Below are 26,009 nucleotides of genomic sequence, written 5' to 3'. Positions count from 1 at the left end.
AGCTGTTTGTCCCTTAAATGTGAAGTTGTTTTTAGTATTTCATACATTAGCACCCCATAAAGTACCAAATTTGTTAGCTTTTATACATAAACACCTTACTAATCACTTTAGAAATATATACTAAAGTAAAAGATAAAACTATAGATGACAAGACAATAAAATTAAGACTTTAAGTGAATGTGGAGTGCATTGTTTTGAAACTAATATTATGTTGTGCAATCAAGTTACAACCTGCAGTCAAAAAGAAATGCTCGTGTCATTGCAGGTTTATTTTGCATACATACAACACAAACTGCTTCATACATAAATGTGCCATTTGCTTTGCACGTAAACTATGGAACAGTAGATATTAACATGAATTACAGCTTTGTGTTTTCACTTTAATACATACAGAATGATTCACAACACAGACTCTTATTTACTATGGATTATAGCCATAAAGAGGGACACCGATGTCACAAAAGGAATAATTGTTTTCTAAAAAAAAAGAAAATTATAATAATAATCTTGAACCTTTAAAACCAGGACATGACACAAAGAGCTGGCTAGTAACCTGACACGGCATCTACTGCACACACCGAGTAACAAGAAACGCATTTCAGAGATGACTTGTCAGCAAATGCATCGTGAGACGCTCGCTTACACAAACGGCTGCTGCTGCTTTTGTTGACGTTAATGTCGATTACCATTTGCTTATTTTACAAATAAAGGCGCGCAGAAGCAATACTCAAGTGGTCCTGTCGTGATTCGGACGCGTTGTTTTTCACGATTCATTCAAAAGCCTTCCGGACACTTTTGCTCGAACGCGTCATTTCTGAGGGGAGGAAGGGGAAGCAGCACATCTTCAAGCATCGGGGAGAACAGTACCCTCGTAGGTCCTTTAACACGCCTATTGCTTGTCATCCCTGTCGTTAAAGAGTGAATGGTAGCGAAGGACAAAATACTGACACACATCCAAAGTCTAGTTAAAATCTCTGAAGCTCAGCAAAAAAAACAATCAGCTGGAATAAACAGTTTCAGTTAGAAAGGTTCTGATCTGAGAACAGCTATTAGTTCAGTCTACCAGCTCAGTAATAAATCTGTAGTAATCAGTTAGTTTGGCTGCAAGGAAATGGTCCTCGTTTTCACATACAGTGCTGCCTTTTAACAGCAACTGACACCTAAAATACAGGTGCAGCCATGAGTGAATGAATGAACGAATGAATGAATGCTGGCTGCTCAGAGTCTGCGAGGAAATAAGCTGCTTTTATCTAAGAGAAAAAGACTTCCTTTCGGGGGGGGGGGACTCCGGCGTTCCACTCTAAAATCTGTACACACACGCACGCACCCAAACACAAACACGACAACGGACGATATGCACCTCAAACACAGCACGTCACGTCTCACCACAGTAGTAATAATAGCAGAGTAACTGTTACAGGAACTGATCAGCGTGACTCCTTTTAGTAAAATCAAAGTTTAAAAAAAAAAAAAAAGGTGCCGTCTTGTTAATATGCGCTTCCAAACCACATTGTTGTTGCGCTTCGAGTACATGTACACACACAGAAGTACACGACGTTTTCTGAGCTGACAACAACACGGTTTGGCGCTTTAGAGAAAGCAAAGAGGAGACGGACACTACGGAGGAAGAAAAGTGATAAAAGCCCTGTTATTCAGTCTGCAGGCTCTCTCTGCATGTAAAGGGTTTAATTCAGGAGCTACGAAATATGCTTGCGGACAACTAATGTCGACTGAATAGAGAGAGGAAACATAATGCGGGTGGTGCTGTAGCTTCAGTCCTGCAGCTGACCGATCGCCTCATGTTGCTTTTTATTTCATCTCACACCGTGACGTCAACATGAAAGGCAAAACTCAGTGCAAATTAAAACCCCATTCGTAAAGAAAGGGAGACAACATGTTTAAAATCTGCGTGTCTTAAAAAAAAAACCAAAAACAACGATAAAATCATATTACGGCCGATATCCATCTGTAATCTATACTATGACGGGATAAAAGCAAGATATTATTTAGAGAATTCCACTGCGATGACCGGCAGTCAAAATGGTGGATCTGGATTGCCGTGTGTCACTGCGTGAAGCGACTGCGAAGCCACACGGATTTACTTCACCAGCAGACGCAGCCACAGCCACGTCTTGATATTGCACATGTAGTTAAACGTATCCTTTGTGTATATATTTATCCAAGGACACACTGCAGACACAGGCACACGTTTGCTGCTGTAAATAAATCTTAAAAAACAAATTTAAAACAAATGCTAATATAAGGGAAGAAAGCACGATGTTGGACTCATTCACGTCTCATGTTACAGTTTGATACATAAACCCTTTCCTGTGATTCTGAAGGGATTGGGATATACTTCTTAAATACTGTCTCTTTTGTACATACACACACACATATACACATTTATTATAGATCTATACATAAATGAATATGCCCCTTACAGGTGAGGGGGGGTTATTATCTTTCTGTCGACTCCCTGGGGAAGAAGCCGTTGTCACTGGATCCATCCGGGACCTTCGCAGTTCTAGTTGGGATGGGAGGGGGCAGGGTCGGAAACACCCCAGGGGCAGAGGATAACCAGTCTGGCTCCGAGTCAAACACAGAGCGGGACGGGTGAGTCTGCGTGTGGAACGCAAGGGGAGTGGAAGGGAAGATGGGGTTCTGTTGCGTTTTGGTTTGGGGCTTAAAATTCGAATCGTCGTCGAATGTGACCCACTGCCTCGCTCGGTTCCCTCCTGAGGGAGGTGGATGGCTGCGAGGTGCGAGGACGGGAGGAAGTGAGGAAGGGGGCGCCAGGGGCAAAATGGTGGCAGGGGATGAGTCGGGAGCAAAAGGGAGCAAAGGGTTCTGACTTGACGTGGGTCCGAACAGAGACATGGTCCTGTCGAGGCTGGAGGCGGGAGCGGCTGCAGGGGTGGGAATGAGGGGCCGAGTTAGAGCTGACGGCGTCTGGTGCTGGAAGCTAAAATCTGGGGTGAGCGGGCGCCGCTGCTGGTGCTGCTGCTGCGCCAGAGGGCCCGTGAATGGATTGGTGCTGTTGGGTCGGGCGGGGAGCTGCTCGGAAAGGAAGGGGCCGGGGGAGGCGCGCAGCAGCTCCTGAGAGCGGCTGCGAGACGGGGCCGGAGGGGGCGCGAGCAGCACAGAGGGGGTCGAAAGCGAGTTGAAGGACGTCGGATCCAGGAACTGCAGGTCGGATAAAGTGGACGACTGGTGGGAGAACGACGAGGGGAGGGTGGTGGAGGAAAACGCAGCCGGGGGAACGGAGGGCGGAGCACGCCGGAAGGAGCCTCTGTTCAGTGACTGGGTGGTATGTTGTGAGGACGAGGAGGAGAGGAAGTCGGATGCAAGCGTGTCGAAGGGACTGGGCTTCAGTTGTGCTTCTTTAAGGAATCCATTCAGTCCATTCGTCTAAAGACGGGAAAAACGACAACAAAAATACCTTTCAGATAAACTGTTAGAAAACAGAAAATGTGCTAAAATGAATGAAGTGCTAACATTATGTGCCTTGTGTTTGGAGACAAAACAAAAAGTTAAAGATACCCTTTGGAGCTAGAGAGCAAATATTTTCTTTAAATTTGACATTTTAATCATATTAAACAACTGACATACTGAGAAATTGTTCATTTATGCTTTTAATTTGTTAAATCCGTTCAGTTCTTTTTCAATACACATATTTTCGATCCCCTTCATGTCCTTCCCAGGGTACCTTTAATGTAGCAGACGTAAAATTAACAATGATACATGTATCACAGTCAACATAGATCAACTAAATGCAACACAAATGAATGGACTCGGATTAAATTAAAATGTTAAAACAATTCCTGAACATATGAGCTCACTGTAACCTTCTGGAACAGAGTGAGGACATATGACGGGCTCAATGAGGGGAAATGACAACAACAATCTCTTAATATTAAGTACCTTTCACCCTGATGGCTTCTCCAGCTTGTGAGAAAGAGACAAATGCATCAGAGACAAAAGCAGGAAGAATGACAAAGACAACTAAGTTCATGTAAGGCGAGTCAAAAAAGAAGAAAAAAAAAGGATTTTCTTTGTGAAACCTGTCGATATTTAAAGTGAAATATTTCATTCGGCGGTCAGAATTTGAGCCTAAATCCATATAGGGGAGCTTAATATATCACGATGCTAGTAACAGTGTTCTTTGTTCTGTTGCTGAAATTCCAACGATTTAATTAAAAGGAAATGGGCACGAACCTGTGCAGCTGGGGCCGTCTCAGACTTGGCAGCGTCAGGCGGCAGAGCATGAGAGGAGCGGGAACGGGGTGGAGGTTTAGGAGAGGACAGGCTGGGCTGAGGCCCAGCAGAGGGGGTGGTGGTGGTGGGAGGGGCTCCAGCAGGTGGAGTCGCCGCTTTAGGAGCAGCGGCTTGCTGCGGCTGCAGAGGAGCTGGAAGCGTGGGCTGCATTGGAGGAGGGAGTTGAGACTGAGTGGGAGGGGGGGCCGGCTGAGGCTGAGGCTGCATGGGTGACTGAACCTGGGTCTTCGCTGCAGGGGGGGGTCCTGACGGGGGAGGACCTGAGTGATGAAATAGAAAGGCAACATATTCTCGTTATTTTTAGGTCCTTACCAAAATATCTGTCTTTACTGGACTTTTGTGTGGCCCCTTAATCCCCAGGCTACTTCCTCTTTCTAATGTCAACATAAAAAAAAAAAAAAAAAAAGTTCACATATTCTCGTTATTTTTAGGTCCTTACCAAAATATCTGTCTTTACTGGACTTTTGTGTGGCCCCTTAATCCCCAGGCTACTTCCTCTTTCTAATGTCAACATAAAAAAAAAAAAAAAAAAAGGTTCACGTGTTCCCTTGAAATAATCTCCTGTAAATAATCCGGGATATTCCCCTCCATGAAGACATATTTATTTACCCGTAGGCAGGTCGGGTGGTTTGGCCTGAGCACTGGGCACAGGCCGTGGGGCTCCAGGGTGCGTGTCTGGGGTAGGCCGAGGAGCCCCCGGATGCACCTCGGGGATGGGCCTGGGTGCTCCGGGGTGAGATGGAGGTGGCGGGCGAGACTGCGGGGTCACGCTGATCACTCCAGCCCGAAGAGGAATATTCTTAATGACGAAAAAACAAATAAAAGGGCGATAAAATAACATGTTGCATTAAAAAGAAGGGATATTTGTACGTATGTCAGTCCTAATTATTAGTTGTAAACTTACTGGTCTGGAAGGTCCAGGAGCTCCAGCTGCTGCCTGACCTCGACCTGATTAAAACAGACAAGACACACATTTGTTAAAAGGCAGATTTTGTGTGCAAATATTAGGGAATGTGCTAAGAAACACAGGGGGATCCTTATAAAAAGGGGGTTAAACAAATGAAAATAACTATAACAGTTGAGAAAACATTATCCATCTCAATCTGAACAAATTCTGCAGCTGACTTCATTACCAACAATGAGTTCTTGAGCTGCAGGAGGTCTGTAAAAGAGAAAGGCCTTGTTCTGTGAGCCAGCTGCTCACCACACAGTAAGAATACTCCTCTTCTTTCTCTATTATCTTTCTCAACCCCTCTCAGAGGCTACAAACATTTTCCCACAGTGCTTAAGTATCTTCTTCGGTGGAAACCCTCACCGTGCGGTCACCAGGCGTAAGTCAACCCTGCTAACGCAACACAAAGGGAATCGGCTAACCACAAACGCCACACGGACAGCTCAGGTGAAGACGGGTCAAGACAGGCTACAAAACCTAACGCTGTCCTCCACCCAGGGACGGGCAGGTTTTGTGTCAGAACGTAAGCACGCGGCGCAGGATTTACAGAGACGAGCAGGAGGTTTCTTTTCATCACCGTATCACAAGTTTAAAAAGAAAATAAAAAGCTGAGACCGCCATGAAATAAAAATATCTCCCTCAGAATCACCTAACACTGCTCGCCTCAGTGGAAACAATCGTGCCGAGCGGGGCTTGCGTCATGCTTCGTGGCACTCACCTGCAGCAGCATCTGGCCGAGGAAGAGCGGGACTTTTTGGTCCTTTTGCAGCACAAAGGAAGCCAAACCACATTACGGTTATGCACAAAGTGGCTCACACAACAGGAGACAGGTGTTCCCCCAACACACACACACACACAACACACATAAAAAAAACCTGTTTGCTAGAAGCACTCAGAAAAGCATATGAGGGCAACGGTTTCAGCAAAGCAATAAAGCTTGAACTTTCTGCTCGTCATCAGGGGTTACAGTAGTGAAGCTAATAACGCAAAGACAAAGGCCTCTTCCTTTGACCCGCATTATCTCTTATATCTAGATGTATTATGTCAAATCATTCGTATAGAAATATCAACGACCTTTTCCCAGTTACAGATTATACGGAATTTCGAGCAAACATACGTTAATGAACACAGACAAATAGATCAAACTTCAAAAAGCACGTCATCAGCAGTCATTTCTTACACCTCACTCAGATTTTAAATGAATTTTTTAACGTTAAAACAGATTTTTTAAAAAAAAGACATCAACAAAAACCTGATCATACAGAAATTAAAACTATATATTGTTGGCTTCTAAGTCACTGTCAAGAGAAAACTTCACTAATTAGGCTCGGTTATTTTAAGCAAAATAAGAATTTGTCCCAGACTAGAGGGCCGGACCTGATGAAATCTTGGGGGCCGGATGAAATATTACAGAGGGCCAGATCTGGCCCGTGGGCCTTGAGTTTGACACGTGCGCTCTAAGTTGACTACATGTGTAATGCCAGCTTTAAAAAGTCTGTCTTGAAATGTTTACTTTCAAAACCTGAGTCCAAATATTGGGTTTAGTTTGATTAAAAGGAAATCACGCATTAAGCTGTAGCTGAATATGAAGATCTGGATGACGGAATAATGTCCTCAAAGTCGAAAAGACTTGTGGTTTTTCTTTCGTAGGTCGTTCATTAAGAACATCTCTCTAATTCTTTAACAATAGAATTTAAAATAGTCTTTTCTTTTACCTCTCAACAGACCATTAATCACATCTAGGTCACAAAAAACAAACACAACTGAATCTATCAACAGCGAAGGACTCTTTTTCCATCACATAACGTCAACGTCAAGAAAGCATCAATAACACTGCTGACTGGAGCACGGGGATCAGGTCACTACTGGCTCGTTACCTTCACTGCCTCTCCTACCAAGCAGCGGCCTGGGACATTTGCCGCAGTCTTAAAAAGAAAATGTTAGGGTTTTTTTTCCCATAACAAAGAGAAGAAAAGCACTTAACAATGAAATCAATTAGCTGCAGTCTTGATGGCACAAAAAAATATTACTCAATTTTATAGCCTGAAATAGAGTCTAGTTAATCGTGAGCAAAAATGTCTACAACGTCTGACAACTTCTACAAGATTTAGAGAACAAATACACCTGCCGAAATCACACGATATAAGAGGGAGTTATTAAATGATGCACAACGGTGAGCTAACTATGACAAAACAAGTCTGAAAATGCTACAACAAACACCGACTGGGCTCAGGAAAACAGTGAGAAAAAAAATAATTAAAAAAGAACTGTCAGTCAGCTGTACACCAAAAGTTTAAAATACTCTATTAAACTGTCAGTAGTACTTGTATATAAGGCCCAAAATCAAGTACTGGGTTCTTACAAAGACTATTTCTGTTTATTTACTGAAATATTCACATTAAGGAATGATGTCAGGCCTATTAAAATTTCTCTATGCACACAAAAGGGATTAATTCCAATAAATTCTTTGAGTTAATTAAGTTAATAGCTTCCTAATCAGACATGCTGAATGAAAGAAAATGACCCCAGTAGGAAGATTTTACTCTGATAACATGAATCAGAACATTTTCTGAAGGAAAACAGCAGCCACTGGTTCAAACACCTCAGCTACATAAGCAGATAAACGCCACTAACTCAAGAGCTTTCACTTTACCTGCAGAGCTCCTTCTAACTGGCTGAGGACTCGTGCCTCCTTTGGGAATTTGGCAGAGCAGCGGGATAAAAATGAAACGTTACCACCTGCCTAAAGGATCTTAGAAATCTTAGAAAATATGGATCTGTGTAGGATTGGATTTTCAGGCTGGAAGTCATTCTGTTCCGTTGAGTGGACGGTCCTTTACCTGAAGGTGGGGGTGGGCGTTGAGGTGGAGCAGGTCTGGGTGGTGGGGCATTGGGCCGAGGAGGAGGTGGCCGTTTGGGCTCCAGGCTCTGAGCTGTCGGCGCTCCCGGCTGGAAGTCAACGGGAGGCCCTGGGTGGAAACAAAACGCCGGGAAACAAATGTTAGCCCATAAAATGGAGACGTATAGGACACTAACTTTCACCGTTTCTAAATACCTTTAAAAGGATAAACTGCTCACTTTATTTACTCTAAAAAACACGATCATCCACCACAAATAGAGAATATGAACTGTACCATTTCAGTAAAATATGAAACAGCCCTAAATCTTCATGATTCGTCATTGTGCATAATAAACTACAAGTTATTTTATGTGCCTACATTCTTAAACCTTTTGAAACAATAACTTTATTGAGGAAAAATGGAATTTAGATTTGATTAAGGAAAGAAATTAGGTTTCCACTGCACACATTTTACGCCTGTTTAAAGGGGAAACACCTAACTGAGAGACACACGCTGTAACAATCAACACAGACTACACTAATCACACACAGTACCTGGAGTTTCCCTTCTCGGTGCCAACGGACTTAAATCGCCTTCCACATATTGCAAACACAACAAATTTAAAGTTTATATTCCAGCAGACAAGACACTGCAACCCTAGCAAGTTGTTCAGTTACCTTTATGAGCCATTTTGTTCAACTTTGTGCTTTACTGAGTGCTGTGATTACCTTGTGATGGTCGGGAGGGCTGCGGTGCACGACTGGGTCTGCTGGGAGCAGCGGGTTCCCCGTGGGTAGGGGAGGGACAGGGACTGCTGCGGGGGGACGGGAGAGGGGAGGACCCGGGAGCGGAGCCTGCTCCGGGCTGCAGGTGCTGAGGAAGGATGTCTTCCACCTCATCATCCACATCGCCTGCGGAAGAACACATGACGGCAACAATTCAAAATCCCTGCGCTTCAAATTTTCCAGGGACCAGGAAAGCTCGGGCGACAACTCCCCACCTTCCATGTCGTAATCGTCGTCCCCCACGTCCACGTCCTCGGCGAGCAGGGTGGAGCTGGCCGACGTGGGAATGCTCCCACAGATCCGTTCCACGCTCATTTCCTCCTCCAGACTCTTGATCCAGCCTGGACTCTTTAAGCGGATGTCAATCAACTTGTCAAGAACCTTAAAAAAGAAGAAGACGAAGATTTGTTTACAGGATCATCACTGCTGGAGAAAGAACGGCTTCACGTTAGACATGAAGCATCATGGTCCGCATCAAAGTTCACATTGTTCCACTGCTTCCCACCTCCAGTGAAAGTGCATTAACCTCCCAGACTGGCTGACATAAAGGTCACACCACAGTGATATCGGGGTCCATTCCTTCTGTAGTACTTAATGCAGTGCAGACTAAGCCCCTCTCTGTCTATCATTAATGGTACAAACACACTGATGTTAAATCAACTGCTACTTTTCTAAAGCCTTGTTGGGTACTCTGTTGTAACATGATTGCTTCCCATCTTTTTGGACTCTTTAAACCACTTTTTCCTCAAAAAACAACTAGCATATAGTACTTTAAGCTGCCTCTTCTTCATATAAAAACTGCAAATACATTTAAACATAGCTGACAAAATAATTTCATTAACCACCTAACAGGCACACAAAAGGAAACTTTATGCTGCAATTCAAACTGGCACTGAAAAATATAGTAAATATTTGGATATTTTCTGCCATTTTGAGTTTTTTTCCCCACCTTAAACCCTCCCACAAATCATGTTTCCTTTTAGTGGTATTGGCAAGAGTTCATCGTGCAGTTACTTCAAAACATTTTAACCATCCTGAAAATGTTCTCCCATGAGAAACAACCTGAGCAATGAGTCATATTTTTGTTGGATCACATTTTCCACCTGCATGGATCAAACTGAAAAGGCCCTGAACTATATTTGGTTATAAATAACGACTTACTGTGGAGCCACTGAGAGAGAGCGCAGCCAGAGCAGAGTAACCTTCCAAAAAGGTCACCCACATTTTTTCCTCAACAAACCTGCACAGAAAGAGCAATTTGATCAATGTGAAGGTGACACACACACACACCTGGCTCTCCGCACTCAGACGTCAGGCTCACCTGATGAGGATGACCTCTCCGAAAGTGGTAAACTTGTCGAGCAGCTCATCAATGAGTTCGTCACTGAAGTAGTCATTGGGCCCAGAGGTGCAGAGAGAGACCAGGACGGTGCCATCTGGTGGGCCCTGTAGGGCGATGACATCTTTGTAGACCTGGTGTCGTGCCTCCGGGTCCACCTCCAGGATGTCCACGTCTATTACTGCCACCACGGGCCTAAAAGAAGAGACAGGCGAATCACAGCAATAACCCCAAAACATGTGATCAGATAGTTCCAATGTTTATCTGATAGTTACAGCTTCATCATGTTGGTTACCTGTGGTCTGAGGTCTTGAGCTCAGCCCTGCCGTAGTACTTCAAAGTACCGGGGATCCAGGCGTACTCGGGATCGTCCTCGTTCTCCCCTGATGTAGAAGCTGCGCCGACAACGTTCATCTCCTCGGCTGGGAAAACAAATAAAGAGCCAAAATTGACTTCTCAGATCAAAAATGTCTGGGAGTTTGAGGAAGGGGATTTGTTTAAAGCACAGCACGACTTTTCTTGTGGCTCCTCTGCGTCTAACCTGTCTTGCTAAAGTTCCACTTCCTCCTCTTCCAAAGTATGCGGTCAGTCCAGGCTGGCGTGCGGCACTTCTCGCTGGTGTCGTAATCCTCGGAGAAGAGGTCGTACTTATACGTGGGGGCGAAATCCAACTGGCCCTCGATGAAACCTCGAAAGACCTGCGGGAGACATTTGAAGAGAATATTTATTTGGTCAGGTTATATGGAGCAGGAGCAGGCAATAATAAAATGACTGAAATGTTGTTTGCATCAATATCATTGGCGGTACGTTGTAAACATATTATGCTATAGTTTCTATAAATGCTGTCTACCCTAAATGATGACTGAAAGCAAGAAGAGGCATAAAAAGAGCTCATTTCTGTCAGATTTTATGAAGTCTGAATTCTAACACTTCTATTTCTTCTAATCCTGACATGCCGTCTAAATCTAGAAACGAAAGAAGAAAATTGTTGTGATTTGTTTTGATCGGTACAAAAATACACAAAACATTTAACAACTAGGTAATTTTTTTTTTTAAAAATCACAAATTAACTCGCTTTGACTGCAATCAGAAATCTGAGCAGAGTGGTGTGAGCTCACTGCAACTAGTCAGCGTCTCGTGTTCATGACTGATCACCGTCAGTCTGTATGTTTCTCTTTTTTTTTTGTTTTACAGCAATAGTTTTATAAACTGTAAAACAAAATGACAACATGATAGTTATCAAAGGATCTGGTGGAGCTGCCTGTTTAAAATGTTTTTTTGGGATTGCTTTTTTCCCCTAAAACCTCTCCATGCTTCTATTTTTGACTTTTTAGAACTGTTTTTTTCTTCAAAACACTAATTATTAAGTTGAGTGTAAATACAGTGTAATCAGATGTAGATGTGGTTTTTAGTTTTTAGGGCATTCTCAATAACTAGGTGTCTTTCTCAAATTAAAGAGTACTTTTTGTAAAAACTTCAGGTTACTAATGCAGTGAAGTTGTGTTTTTTAAGTTTTACCATTCCAGCGTTCTTCTGTTCTAACAACTGATCCCCGGCCGTCAAAGCATCCCAGTTCTGCTGCTTGATGAGCTCTTTCACTTCCTCGTTGGGCAGGCTGATTCGATAGTTGAAGTCTCCGCACCAGAACACGTAATCGTGCGCGTACAGCAGACGCCCCTGGAGGACAGGACAGATGTTATGACGCGCGATCAAAGCGATTTCCTTCGACTGACTTGTCGCTGTAACGGTCGTCACCATGGGGAAGCTGAGTCTGCGAGTGATCTCGTTGTAGTCGTCGTTCCTCTCCTTGACCTGCGATTGGCCGGCAGCAAAGTGGGAGCAGAGGAAGCAGATGCTGGTGGTGTGGAACAGCAAACGGATGGCCACGCCTCCCTTGTTCCCCGTGGCTCCGCCCATTCCAGTTTTCACCGTGTCGACGGCCACGTCCCTGTAAAAATACAGCCACGTGGTTAGTATTTGTTGTTGCGCTTTAATCGTCGAATGTTGTGCGTAAGAGTCCTACCTGATGAAGGGCGCGTGCTGTGGGCGGATGAAAACAAACAGACACACGCCGACGAGCTGCTCCGAGGCGAGCAGAACGTACTTGTGGTCCCTGGAAATGTTTTTCTGGAGCTCGGCTGCCCAGAGTTTCTGGTTTGTAGTGCTGACGCAAAAAAGCAGCAAATTAAGGACATTACAGGCAAGAAAACAAGAGAATATTTAAAAATCAGTTGTACTATATTAAACATGTTTCAAATTATACATACAGTAAAATATCTGGTCTCTTTTTGTCAAAATATATTTGGTATTTTCATAAACTTTAGATCGGTTATCTTAGCATAAAATCTTAAGAAATATCCTACCTGGCGCTGACGATGTTCCCAGCATTCAGTTCAACCATTTCTTCAAAACCAATGGCAAAGATATCGATGGGGTTGGCTTTGCTGTCTGTGAAATAATAATAATTAAAAAAATAAATGTTTTTGTTTGATATAAAATGTCTAATCACATGATTTTGTAATATTAAAAAAAAAGAAGAAGAAATACACAAAAGTTCACTACAAACGTTTGGTTTTTGATGTGACAAATTAACAGCTTTTGTTGAAATATTTTACTAAATTCACATAAAAGTTAAAAAGGAAATGTAAATGAGTTCGGTCTAGAGCCACTAGTACACATAAAAATAACCATCCAGTGGGCTGTCCATTTATAGTTTCTAATTAAATAAATAAATAAATAAAAATCAGCGGCTGACTTTGCTTAATGTTTGTGTACGCTTGTAAGAGTTCGACCTATCGCCTTATCTACAAGTGAATAAACATTTTCTAACACGCAGCCACGTCTTCGACCAAATAAATAAAGGCAGCCCTATAAAACACATCGTCTGAGGGTGACGGTAACCAGGCGTAATTCCCGACAAATAAAACACTGACATACCCTGGAACTCGGGACAGCCTGCCTTCTTTGGAGCGTCCAGCAGCCAGTCGTTCAGCGTTTGGTTTCGAAAGGCAATGCTGCGAAACTGTTTACCCCCGTTGACGTTCCAGGTGCCGACGCATACTCGGATTTTCTTGGGCCTTGTGTATTTGTGGTAGTTCTGGCACATTCCCAGCAACACTCTGGGAGAGGCTGCGGAGGCGAGAGGAGACGGATTTAGGCTGCAAAACTCGAGAATGTGTGTATTTACAGGGAGGGTGAGATGGGCAACTACACACAAACAGGGAAAAGACAGACAAAAATCAGTATATATATAAAAAAAAAAAAAAAAAACGTCCACCACACAATGTCTGGAGACATGGAGAATATCAGAGAAAATATAAATCCTAACTCTTGATGAAGGAGTGATAACATTCACAGGATAAACTCTGGTAATGGTTTACTCCTGTCTGTGGATCTTCACTAAAATGTGTTCAATTTACAAGAAAATTATTAATTTGTTCATTTTTTATTAATCATTATTATTAATAATACAGAACAGACAGGATTAAACCACTACCACTGGACTGTAATAAATAATGAAATGCAAACGAAGAGGAGAACTTCATGAAAGGGTTGGAAAATAATAATAATAGTAATAAATCTGTCCACTGATCACAGTTTGTCAGTTACTGTACCTGATTGTAAGACAGGCTCAGTGACTACGAATGTTTGCAAAAGCGAGGGGGGGAGAGAAGGAAGAAAAGTGTGGGTTAACATCGTTAACAGAAAACAAGATACGTATTAATGTAGCTGAACCAGAACCCTGATGCTGGCAGATTATTCCTCCCACTTCACAACAGGCAGATAAACCTCGCTTTTCTGCTAAGTCACTTCTGACTGATAAGAACGGCAGCAGCTGCGTGTCCAAACCCGTCAGAAACATTCGGACAATGCGCAAAACGGAACAGGAAAGGCATTATCCACTAATGAACCACAACATTATGACCAACCGAGGAGAAATCTGCATCCAGGCATTCAAGCGGATGTTACTTTGTCGTTCTCCACCTACCTAAACATCAGAGCAGTCACAGAGATGCTGTGAACCCTGCAAGCCACAGAGCTTTAATAATCTAATATTTCAGCATAAGACAACCAAAGAAGCTGTACTTTGGTTTTTATTGCTGCCACATTAGCCATCGATGATCAGGGAAGAAAGGGGTGGGTGGTCATAATGTTATGGCCAATAGGGGGCTGTTACAAAATAAACAAATTGTAAGGCTTAACATGAACCAAAACATTCATTTTTGTTTCAGCTGATTATAGTGGGAACTTGAGGCAGGATATTTTCTGTTGATTGTATAAATATTACACTAAAGGAGGTGGCGTCTTTCCACGCTGTGAAGAATTACCATAAAGGCTGGAGGTGGTGAGCAAGGCCCGCGCTTTGTCCGCCAAATCGCTGTTCAGCGTGGAGCCCAGCCTCAGGATGTCGATGGCCTCCTGCTTGGACGTGTCAAAGAAGTTGTTCTGGATGGTCCGCGTCACCGAACGAGCTCCGTCTTTGAGCTTCCCGGCCTAAAAATAAAGACGATGAAAGCATAAACACGAAAAACAAGTTAAGGGAACGAACTTAAATACTAGCTGGACTTGGATTCGGCATAAAAAAGGAATGAGGGGGGAAAAAAGAAAAGAAAGGGAAGGAGGAACATTGTAGAGAGATCTATCAGCGCAGATTTTTGAAATGAAAGCAAAAACGGATCAATATTTCTGGGTGAGGTGTGACTTTTAGAAAATTTTTAGAGATTGATGTGCAGCGTAGTTTTTTTACGGACACGAGCTAAAAAAAAAAATCTGGACAGATTTCTCCAGGTTCCAAGAAAGACAGCAAATGTTGCCTGGTAACTTAAGCAATAACGAGGACTGACGCAGTTCTGAGCGCAGAAGCACAGCTGTTTTTGTTTCCCCTTGGTTTTGTTTTAAAAAAAAAAAAAAACATTCCCGCCAGCCTGCTGCGAGGTCTTCAGAAAGCCTTAACGGCATCATTTATTAACAGGACACCCAAAGGGAAACAAAAACTAATTTAACAAAGAGTGGAAGATTGTCCCAAACTCCATGGTTTTCATCATTTTGTAACCCACAGACACAGACAACAGAAATAAGACCCACAGCTCGAAAAAAACAACAACATTTACTGTCTTGTCAACTTACCACACACAGGCGGAGACGTCCAGAAGTTAGGCAAAAGAGACAGTGCAAAAGAGTTTAGAGACAGGCGCACACAGGTCGTCACAACAAGGTCAGCTAACTCATGCGACTACTCTCACACTGCACGCAGCATGCGCAGGGAGCGTTTTAAAGTCAGCTCGGTTCTGTGCGCACACGGCACCGAAATTAAGACTATTTACAACAAAGAACGACTTCATGTTGGGTTTCCAGCGAGGCTGCTGGGAGCGTGACTGAACTGATCGTGAGTTTTGTGTCCGTATGTCCGAAAGGTTGGAGACTAAAGAGACTCTTTGTCAGCTTCAGTGCTCCAAACTACAAGATATTATGTGTTTTATTGTGGTGCTTTAGGTTTTATGCATAAGAACAAATATTTTGTCTCAGTAAAGATTACTAAAAACTAACTAGTTGTCATTCGAGAGCTTCTAATCAAACCCAGAGCAGGAAATAAGAAAATACTTTTTTCTGGATTAGTCTAATATAAACCAAAAAACTAAGACATACCACAAACTGTATATATCAGAAGACAGGACTGCAGATTTATGACCTCATCTAGCAGAAATAAGTGGGGTGGTAATCCTGTATCAAATACAACTGCTCGAGCAACATTTTGAGAGAGAAACTACATCATTTTGACGGCTCTGCATTACAATAAGAGCCCAACTATAAACCGGTTTGTTATCTGCGTGCGTGTTTCTGCATACCTTAGCTTTGCCATCCAGGGCTCCGGTGCCTGCATAGATCTTACTGACGGAGTCGCCATTCATAGACCACATGGTCCTGAAAACCTCCTGAAACCTGGCCACCAGCTGCGGCTTCTCTGTCAGACCCATCTGCTCCAACTGCTTGGGCAGGATCTACGGGGAACAAAGAGGAGGTTGGCAGTTTGAATTAATAAATAAATAACTAATTATCCGTAAAAGTCTTCAGATTCTCAGTGTTATGCAAGCAGCTGGACTCCAACCTCGAGAGCAAAAAAGGCTTGAACGCTGTTAGTTCTGTCCAAGCAGTCCAGGCAGTTCGTCCTCATGGTCCCCTCCTGAGCCCTGAAAACACACGGGAGAGGACAAATCCCTATAAAATCAGGCGGATGTACAACTTAGTCGAAAGCAGTTTCACAATAAAACACGTTGTGATATTCTTTCTGGATTACTTCTCTTAAACCCTGCAGGTTTACAGCTCAATCAAAAATAAAACCAGTCAAATATACTAATAATTTGCAAATAATAGAGAAAACATATTGAAACTTCATTTTGTATAATGAAAAATTATAAAATTGTTTCAAAGTTGTGCTTTTTTTATAATAATGTGAAGAGATGATACAAAACAGACACGTGACTCCAACATTTGTTTTTCCAGATGTACTGAATGGTGCGTCATATTTATTTTGGTGATCACCGAGCAGAGGATCATTTCAGCAACAACGTAACTCGACAGTGCACGAGCCTGAAAGATCAGATCAGTGAAGTCTAACAAGCTGAGGCTTGTAAAGTAACTACACTTTTCAAAAAAGGATTAAATAGGAAACGCGACGTTTCAGCGGGAGGACGAACAGGTGCTGCACTGAATGTATCTGGGACAGATTAAAAATAAGAAAATAACTCGTGCAGGAGCTGGGACAGAGACGGGGGCGGGGGGATCTGCAGGCCACAACAGGGAGTTCCTGCTGACGAAGCTGTTCGTCCCTCTTGAGCTCGGGAAGCTCGGTTCAGAAATCTAGTTTGCGTCACACAGCGGAATCCGCCCGTCTGATTAATCCGAACGTCGTCCTGAATACATACAACTCCAGGACAGTTTGCAAAAATGCGTTTTGTGTGAACCATGAATTCCACTGAGGAGGTTTCATTTTGCCATAGACTGGCAGGGTGTACTCACAAGGTAAACAAACAAAAAAATACTACCTTTAAATGTAAAAAGGAAGCAAATGAGGGAAAGAAGTCCAAGAGGAAGTAATGGATGCAAATGCTCGTCTTACCTCACGATGCCCGTTTCACCGGAGTAGTAGAAGAAGCCGCACTCGTCTATGAACTTGCTGAGCTGGGGTTTCAGGACGCTGTGGAGTTTGTCGGCTTTGCCACCCCTCACGTTTTGATGGTAGTCAAAGTTGATCATCTTCACTGCGTTCGCGTGCTCCGACGCCTTGAGGTGGCTCTGAGAGCGACAAGGAAATGCTTGGTGAGATTGAAACCCAGTCTGAAGATGGATGAAGCAGAGCAGAAGCAGTTAGCGTTCACGATGCAAAACGGCTGGCTTGGATTCGGAGGAAAACTGATCGCAATGTCTTTTCTTTGTTCATTATTTGCTAAAAGACAGACAAACAAACTAACACAGGCAATAACATGATCGCCTGCATTTCACGGTGAAGGGCGAGAATAAAAAAAAAAAAAAAACATTGAAAGAACGTGAGAAAAAAAGGCAGCTGACTGACTGCTTGGCTTAAAAAATAAAGCAGGAAGTGACACATTCTGTCTTGAGCAACAGAGATGAGCTGAAACAAGTCCTTTCTGTGAAAGTTTACGAGAAGCGATGAAACACTTGCGAGCGTTTCATCGAAGCTTTGTTTAGCTGTATGCTTCAAATAAACACGCTTCGGTGTTAAAAAAAAAAACAGGAAAGAAAGAAAAAAGAAGGACATCTCACCTGAAAAGCTTTGCTGAGCATATGTTCCCCTTCCTTACCTCCGAGCAGGTTGATGATTACCTGCTTCCCATACAACCTCCTCAAGGCAGAAAAGTGCCTAAAATACAAAACAAAACACGATTCATCAGCTCAGAAGCTAACATGAGTTTTATAAACATCCGTTACTCATAATCTTGTAAAAGATAATAATAGTAATAATATGGGTCACCCTATTGACCTAGTTAGAATTGATAAAACCTATGAAAACAAATGTGACTGTAAATGACAAACAGAGATGTTTTGTTGTAGAACTGGTCTGTTAAATGTAAAAAAAAAGCAAACGAAGGTTCAGCTATAACCAGTAATGACTCATAGCTCTGATCTGAACTAAAGTTTCAAAAACTAGGAGTGCCACAAACCATTTAGTGAGGAAAATCAGTGTTTTTATATGATAAGATAACATTAAATCTAAATTTTTTGGCCAAATAAATGCACAATGATAGCTTGGTAGCAATAACACACTCGTTTCATTTTTGAGCGCATCTGGTAGAGCCAGAGATTTGTGAAAGTCAAAAGAACTTTGAGCTGCCGTTACAGCTTTCTAGTAAAAGGTCTCCTTGAGCTGAGTGACGAGCACTCGCAGACAGCCAGGCAGGAGTTGGCTGCTGCGAGTCGATAAGGGTGAAACCGGTACCATCTGGGTGTGGCACGGTGATTAGAGAGAACATCTGAAAGGCCCGGTTTACACCCCCACTGGTACCACTGGTACCATCCTGTGAACGCGTATAAGAACTAAGAATAGCCCTGAAATATGCAAAAGGTCGAGAGGAAACAAAACTGCCGGCAGGGAACACAAAACAACAGCTCTGAAAGTCAACAGCCAATCGAGGGCTGCCCTCAGACGGCATACGTCAATTAATGACCTGTCACTCGTCAACACGGGGACTTCTTTCCACCGGTGCTTAGACGCTACGTTCACACTGCAGGTCTTAATGCTCAAATCTGATCGCTTTGCGCGGCCGTTCACGTTACATTTTTAACGCGCCCTCCAGTCCCCGAAGTGACCTGCATGCGCAGAAGAAGAAGACACAACGTCACACTCCACAGGCTGAGTTTACAGAAGTAAATATGGACGCTGCAAGTGTTAGCGTGTGTGTATTGATTCTGAAGTTGTCATCCAATCAGAGCCAACTGCACGTCCAAATGTAAAACACAGAAGAAGACAGAAGATAAAGAGTGTGACTGTTAACAAAGACTTTTTGTTTGGAGCTGCGGCTGCTGCCTCTGTGCAGAGGCACGTGTGGAGGCAGAGTTGGGACTTTGACGTGAGGGACCTATGTTCTTTCATCTGACGGAAAAGTCGGATAAAATGCGACATGAATAATCACTCTGAGGTCGCTTTGAAAAACAGCAGATATGTATCCGATTCAGTGCCACATACAAGAAAAGACCTGGGTCAGATATATATATATAAAAAAAATTAAAACTGTATTTCTCACGTTCATACTGCGATGAAACAAACAAACAAAAAAATCTGATGTGTGTCGCAATTGAGCAGCAGTTGCCTGCAGTGTGAGCGTAGCCTGAGTGCAGCAGATGCTGTGCAGCGCAGAGGACTATTAATCTGTAACAAGTCAAATATTGCTGCCAAAAACTGCAAACAAACTTGCGCACCCGAGCTACACAAACCAGCTTAATTACCTTTCAAAAGCTGGCGCGTTTGCCTCAAATCCCCTTGACAGTTTGACACGATGAGAACCGACCTGCGGGGACACAAACAGTACCTTTCTTTGGTAAGGATAAAAAAAAAAAAAAAAAAGCACAAATGTCAAGATTTCCCATAAAAATGGATGACAAAAAAAAATAAATGAATAAAAACAGAAATGTAGAAAAGAAACTGTAGGCGGAATTTCAAATGGATACACGAGGCCTGGATAGATCTTAGAAAGAGAGAGAGGATGGAGCAGGACAACAACGACAACAACAACACTGCGGCGGCGTGGGGAAATTTGTTCACACAAAGGCGAAGACAGTGAGCGGCAGACATTTTGTCATCTCTCCGACACCTTTCTCCCCCCAAAATTTTAGCTTGTTCTTCTATCACCAAATCTAAAATAGATAGCGCTACAGAGCCAGAGACGTAAGCACATGCACACACACACACACACACCCGCACGCACGCACACATCCACACACGCTTAGCAGAAAACTAGCAAAACTGGCACTTCAGCTGTTCCATGGAAATCTGTCCATTCTGCTCGGCAGGTTCACGGTTGCCTTTGAATTATGCGGCAGTGAACACACACTTCCTGCTTTCACTTTACTTCCTTTTCTTTCTCTTCAAACCGCTTCCCCTCACAGTCTGTGTGAGCTTGTCGTCGGCTACTGGGAAGATGGTTTAATCTAAAAAGGCCTGTTATGTTATTCCTAACAGTCACCCGTTTTATGAAGAAACAACAAACTACTCATTATGTCACCACTGCAGCGACAGAAATCAATTCAGTGCTTTTCAAAATGTCTCCGTATTCTTTAAGCCTCTCTTTAGTGTTTAACTTTTACCCAGAATTCACCAGCTTGGTTTGCGAGCACACACCTATATTTAGCTGGACGTGTGTGAGACTGAACTGAACCACTGCTGCCGTTTGTGACTCCTTTTGTCTCCTCTCCTGTCATGCTGGCCCAGTCCATGCATATTTAATAACTTCCTGAGATGACATCTGAAACTCCTCGGGTTGCAGAAGGTACGGCTCAGATCGAATGTTTTTTTGCACGCAGGTTTTGACCAGTTACTCAAATTAATTTACCACGTTACAATAAACTTTAAAAAAGCACTAACTGTCCGAAACGTGAAGACATTTGCACGTTCTGCAGAAATGCAGCGTGAATGCTGAGCGCTGAATGGCTTTACTGTGATTGGTTGAAGAATAAACTGCTAACGGAGCGGTTAAAGTCAAAACAAGAACAGAAGCTAAAAACAGGAAATCCGTTGCTACAAGCTAAAATGAGCAAACACTCGATAAAACTAGCAAAACCGCAGCTAAAAGCTTCAGGTGACATAACCGTAGCTAAAAAGGTCAAACGAGGAAAACTGTAGCTAGAAGCTAAAAATGAAGAAAAACTGCAGTTAAAAGCCAAAATTAGCAAAACAATAACTAAAAGCTTCAACTAGCAAAACCGTAGCTGAAAGCCTAAATTACCAAAGCTGTAGCTAAAAGGTTAAATTACCAAAACAATAACTAAAATTAGAACAATTCAGTTAGAAAAATTAAAACACAAACTGCTAAAAGTTGAAACTAGCAAAACAGAAGCTAAAATAAGCATAAGAGGCCAAAGCTTGAGCAAATATCCTGAAGTAGATCTCAGAGAACAATGTTTTTGAATAACTGAAGGGCTCTCAGTGTATTTCTATGGGGTCTTTTTGTTAATAAAATTAAATAATTTAAAAAAGTTATAAATACTAAAAGTCATCGCACACTGTTCCTGATCGACCTGAATGTTTTGGTACAAGAACAGTTAAAATAAAAGAAAGTATGCAAAGTAGTTTGAGTCCAAATAAACCATACGGAAGTAGTTAGAAACTGGAAACCAATAGTGTGAAAGCTGAATCAGCATTTACGCAATCATCACATCACCTATTGGGTTATTTTTCTTATCTAAAGTAAATTAACGCTCTTGTAAAACATCTAAGATATTTGTATATTTTCAGAATGTCTATATTTAAGTTCAACACATTTGTGTGGATCACGATTCTAATAATTTCCCCACTAATGACCCAGTTAACGCCTCATTTCTTAAAATAAACATTTAACATAAATCATTTCTAAAGATACTTCTCAAAGATGGAGACACTAACTATTCAACTGAGAGAGCCTTTCTAAGAAAGATTTTCTGTTTCACCGCACTTATGATCCAGATGCCAGTTTACAAATCTTTCGAATGCACAAGAAATAAAAATATTAAGCTCCTCTTTAGACATAAACTAAAGTCCCACCTCCTGCTCAGGGATGGTCTTTGAGAGGATGGAGAGGAGAGCCCTGCACGCTGCAACTGGTAGAGGGGGGGCTGAGCGCTAAAAAAGGAGCTTTATAAGCAGGAGGAAACACTCGTGTCTGAAAACAACCCCGTACTCTCCACCCTGTTTTCACCGAACCAAAGATGGCGTGGACTGAATAGGTGACTGACGTGGTCTTGGTTTCCTCTAAGTCTCGATCAGATGGAGCAGCGAGGCCTTTATAGTTATTATTATTATTATTTGTGGACACCTATCCAGCTGCTTTGGGAACATTAGCAGAATCGAATGGAGCGAAGTGGTTCGGGGATGTTTTCAGATCAGGCTCTCTCACCTGACCCAAGATGTCTGGGAGCTGAGGGAAACAGAAAAAAGCCCTTTACCAACCACTATTACTATCATTAATCTCCCCCCACGTCCTATCTAAATTACAAGTCTGTGCAATGTCAAGGCGAGGAGGAGGCGAGTCCGAGACGCTGTTTTTTCTGTGAGCATCCATCACTTCTGCTCTGCACTACAATCATATCTGAAATGTTTTGTTTTGGTTTGGTTTTTCTGGACAGAATGTATTAGAAGACTCCCTTTTTCTTCGCCCGTGACGTTTGGCATTGCACAGAGGAATAACAAATGAAAGCACCAGCAAGAGCGAAGCCCCGCCCCCACCCGTCACACCCAAATTAAAAAAAAAAAAAAAAACAGGGCAGGAAAAAAATAAATAAAAATAGAGGGTTATACCAAGTGGGGGTTCTCATCCAGTCCATTAGGGTTCCGATTCTCATTGATGTGCAACAAAACACCCTTAATGGACTTTTTCTGAACACAGCAACAAAATGTGTTAAAACTGGGATAAAGGTAAATAGATTTACACTGTCCTGACAAAAAAAAAAACAACTAATTGCTTTAATTTAAGTTGTTTATATATAAGACGATTCATCCACGTGAGCCCCACCTATAGCTGCAGCATCGACTGAAATGGTCAGGACGTCTAGCTAAACATCAAGAATGAATGTTGGTATTTTTTTAAATTTCTATAAAATGTGGCCGAATATAAGAAAACCTGCTGACATCAGGATGTCAGTACCTGGATTCCTGGTTGCTCCCAGAAAAGTGGAATGGAGCCCCGGATCTGGATGAAGGATGAGACTTTGTCTTCCAGGAAAATAACCTGTTCAAAACAAAATCAAAATATTCTTAAGTGTACTCGTAACGTGCCAAAGCGCGGACGCATTTTTGAAAACTCACACAAAAAAACATAAATTAACCTAGACTAATTAACCTAATTAGATGAAACACTTAACACTGAACTACCAGCCAGCACATAAAACCGACAGCGTCATGACTCACCTGTTCAGTCTCCACAAAGTTGGCCACCTGCCCGTCGTCGTTCGTTCCTCGAACGTTGAACCGCGTGCCAGCCCGCTCCGAGCTCAGGCGAGAGAAGATGCAAGCCTTGGCCTGCTTGTGGCCCGCGTAGATCGTCCGGATCTCCACGCCGCCGCACATCAGCCGCAGCAGCCAGTCGTTGCAGTTCACCCCGTAGTGCTTGAGGTGCAGGTGCAGAGACTGGTTCCTGTTCGTTCGAAAGAGACGGGACGGAGCGGTAAATGCGCGGACGGTTATTGCGAATGACATTTTCATGCAGATTACGTGAAGGAAACGCACTGTTGCCCAAATTATACGTTCCCTCCCCCTTATAGGATTCCCATAAACCAGGGCTGGCCAATCCTGGTTCTCGAGGGCCACTATCCTGCGTGTTTCCTTGTTTCTCTGCTCCAACACACCTGATTTCAATCAATGAGTGATTAACAGGCTTCTGCAGAACATGAAGAGGTAATTTAACCACTGAATCAGGTGTGTTGGAGCAGGGAAACAAGGAAAACATGCAGGATAGTGGTCCTCGAGGAACAGGATTGGCCACCCCTGTCATAAACCATAAAAACTAAGGGATTAGCATGTGGCTACCAAAAGAAACGGTTGTCGGTGGTGTCTTCGAGGATCCTGCGATGTGCGTTCAGACTCAGGTCCATGCTGACTCCTGTGGCAGACCAGGCAAAGTAGAAGTGTCCCGAGTTCAGGACCTTGCGCACCTCAGCGATCCGGTCCTCGTCTCCTGCGTCGTTCTTCAGCGATATAAAGTCTGTCTGTGTGACCCTGAAAACCTCAGAGTCCTGCACCTTGCCCACAGAGCTGCATCCTGTTACAACCACGAGACTGTGGAGCATGGAGTCACCTGGGGAAAAAAAAACAACAAGGAAGAATCAACATCCAGCCAGTACGCCGCGCCGCTTGAACAAAAAGACAGGACGAGCAACAATTAACTGACCCATCTAATCTCAAACATCTAGAAGACTGAGCTGTAAAGCTTTAAGGATGAATCCTTGTTGTGATAACAGGAGCTTCCAAGGTTGTATGGAGGACAGGAAAAAGCAGCTATTGACTGAAAGAACAGCAAAACTGCAGGGGCATTTCCTTACCCAGGTTCAAGCGGAGGACACCGAGGATCCCATAGGCATCGAAAATTTTACTGTATGTATTTTTAATGGCCTCCTTTTCTGCTGCCGCTAAAAGACAAAACAAAAGCCAAAGCACGTGAGGCAAAACACAACTGCAAAACGCTGCGAGCCTGGACGGATTTCTCACGGCTGTTCGAAAGCCCCCCATGTTCAAAACCGTCCGAAGCCAACACGTCGATCAGAGAAGGTGTCTTACACAGAACGGCAACAGCTCCGGACTCAAACATGAGGCATTCCTCCCTGGTCCTCGTTTCCACCAACACGCTGTAGGGCGGCGGGTCCAGCTTGTGGTAAATGCGGTACCCTTTGCTGAAGGCCATGGCCGATCCGAGATGAACAAAACCTACTGCGACAGAAAAGCAAAAGTGGTGTTAGAACAGAGCAGGAACCTGAAACAAGACGTGTTTGACCACAGCATCTGCATATTTGAACTATACTGTTTGTTGATGGCTGATGGAGAGGGAACCTAAAATCTGACAGCTTGCTTGTAAAGATCTGATAGAGCTTAATGGAATAAAACAACATTACTGAGAGGGGTTTTCCTTGAAGCTAAATAATAGGAAAACTTAGCAAAGTTCACATGGCAGCAGGAGATCAATCAATCAATATGGAGGGGAGGAGAGATGACCAACCAATATTTATTTAAGCCAATGTAAGTGGGGACTCTGGTTATCAGGGTGGATGTGACTGTCTGAGGGAGTGAGTGAATAGTTAAGAGGCCGGTGAAGTGACACCCCATCCACCCTCCGACTCTCCACAGTCACGACTTCAGCACGCAGGTACCGGAGAGCTAGCGCGGAGACGCCGCACTCGTTCACACGACGGGAGGAATATTAAACCCAACGAGCCGCACGACGTCCCGGGAGGCGAAAGGAGCTTACTGACCGCCTTCCGCGCGTCCGTAAACGCTAGCTCGTAACCATTAGCCGACGAGGCGAGATTAAACCACACGGACAGGCTATGATTCGCTAGCTTCCAGTAATTTGATGTTACCTGAACGTCTCTCCCCCCCCTCTCTCTTCTCCGTGATTAAATATCCCAAACTAATGCAGCCAAGCGCCGCAGCTATACATAATCAACAAGCTTATATATACGTCTGGGTTTGGGGCTTTATGTCATAACTATAACAAAGATGAAGAAAAGGACTTCGCTTTCCATCTTACCGTCTCCCCGCCGGGTTGGTACTCGGCTGTCACAACAAAATCCTTCCCAGTATGTTAGCGAAGTGGTACGTTCCGGTTCCGACTCAATGTACGCTTACCCCCACTAGTAAGGCAAGCCGTTGTAGCACATAATCGAAATTCCATTCATGATGCCCGGAGTAGGTTTGTTTTTTCATTTTGGGTGTCCGAAATGAAATTTAGGATTAGTCACAACAAGACCGGAGATGTCGGAAGTGCGAGTTTCTCTTTTTCAAAATGTCCTTTCAATAGTCCCCTAATGCTGATTTTCAGATAGGTAGAAAGTACTTGCAAATATCTTTATGAAAACTTAATTGGGAAAACAAATGCCTCATTTGTCCTAGGAAGAAGGAC

At 43.2% G+C, this 26,009-nt stretch overlaps 1 protein-coding gene across 9 annotated transcripts; it reads right to left on the bottom strand.

The window, feature by feature from the left end:
• Positions 1-248: 248 nt before the first annotated feature.
• synj1 (synaptojanin 1) lies at positions 249-25,747 on the bottom strand. Of its 9 annotated transcripts, XM_037979109.1 has the most exons (32): positions 25,638-25,747; positions 24,671-24,820; positions 24,436-24,522; positions 23,924-24,191; positions 23,306-23,531; positions 23,043-23,126; positions 22,697-22,774; positions 19,654-19,715; positions 17,974-18,070; positions 17,309-17,484; positions 16,298-16,379; positions 16,038-16,190; positions 14,520-14,685; positions 13,806-13,829; positions 13,129-13,320; positions 12,555-12,639; positions 12,215-12,355; positions 11,947-12,139; positions 11,710-11,868; positions 10,733-10,889; positions 10,487-10,613; positions 10,174-10,386; positions 10,014-10,092; positions 9,068-9,233; positions 8,796-8,978; positions 8,068-8,196; positions 5,946-5,987; positions 5,180-5,223; positions 4,885-5,074; positions 4,216-4,535; positions 3,922-3,945; positions 3,297-3,408 (listed from the first exon to the last, which is right to left on the bottom strand). In XM_037979109.1, the coding sequence occupies exons 2-31, from the start codon at positions 24,792-24,794 to the stop codon at positions 3,925-3,927; spliced, it is 4,068 nt and encodes a 1,355-aa protein (XP_037835037.1). In that variant the 5' UTR covers positions 24,795-24,820; positions 25,638-25,747; the 3' UTR covers positions 3,297-3,408; positions 3,922-3,924. The 9 variants fall into 9 exon arrangements, with proteins under 9 accessions (XP_024862124.1, XP_037835032.1, XP_037835031.1 ...); XM_025006356.2 differs by lacking the exon at positions 3,922-3,945 and having other exon boundaries at positions 249-3,408; positions 25,638-25,746; XM_037979104.1 differs by lacking the exon at positions 3,922-3,945 and having other exon boundaries at positions 249-3,408; positions 14,520-14,676; positions 25,638-25,746.
• Positions 25,748-26,009: the final 262 nt, after the last annotated feature.

The sequence above is a fragment of the Kryptolebias marmoratus genome, linkage group LG13, assembly GCF_001649575.2.
Source record: "Kryptolebias marmoratus isolate JLee-2015 linkage group LG13, ASM164957v2, whole genome shotgun sequence".
NCBI classification, from domain to species: domain Eukaryota; kingdom Metazoa; phylum Chordata; class Actinopteri; order Cyprinodontiformes; family Rivulidae; genus Kryptolebias; species Kryptolebias marmoratus.
Note: the sequence above shows the minus strand (reverse complement) of the source record. Positions and strands in the feature narration are given on the sequence as shown.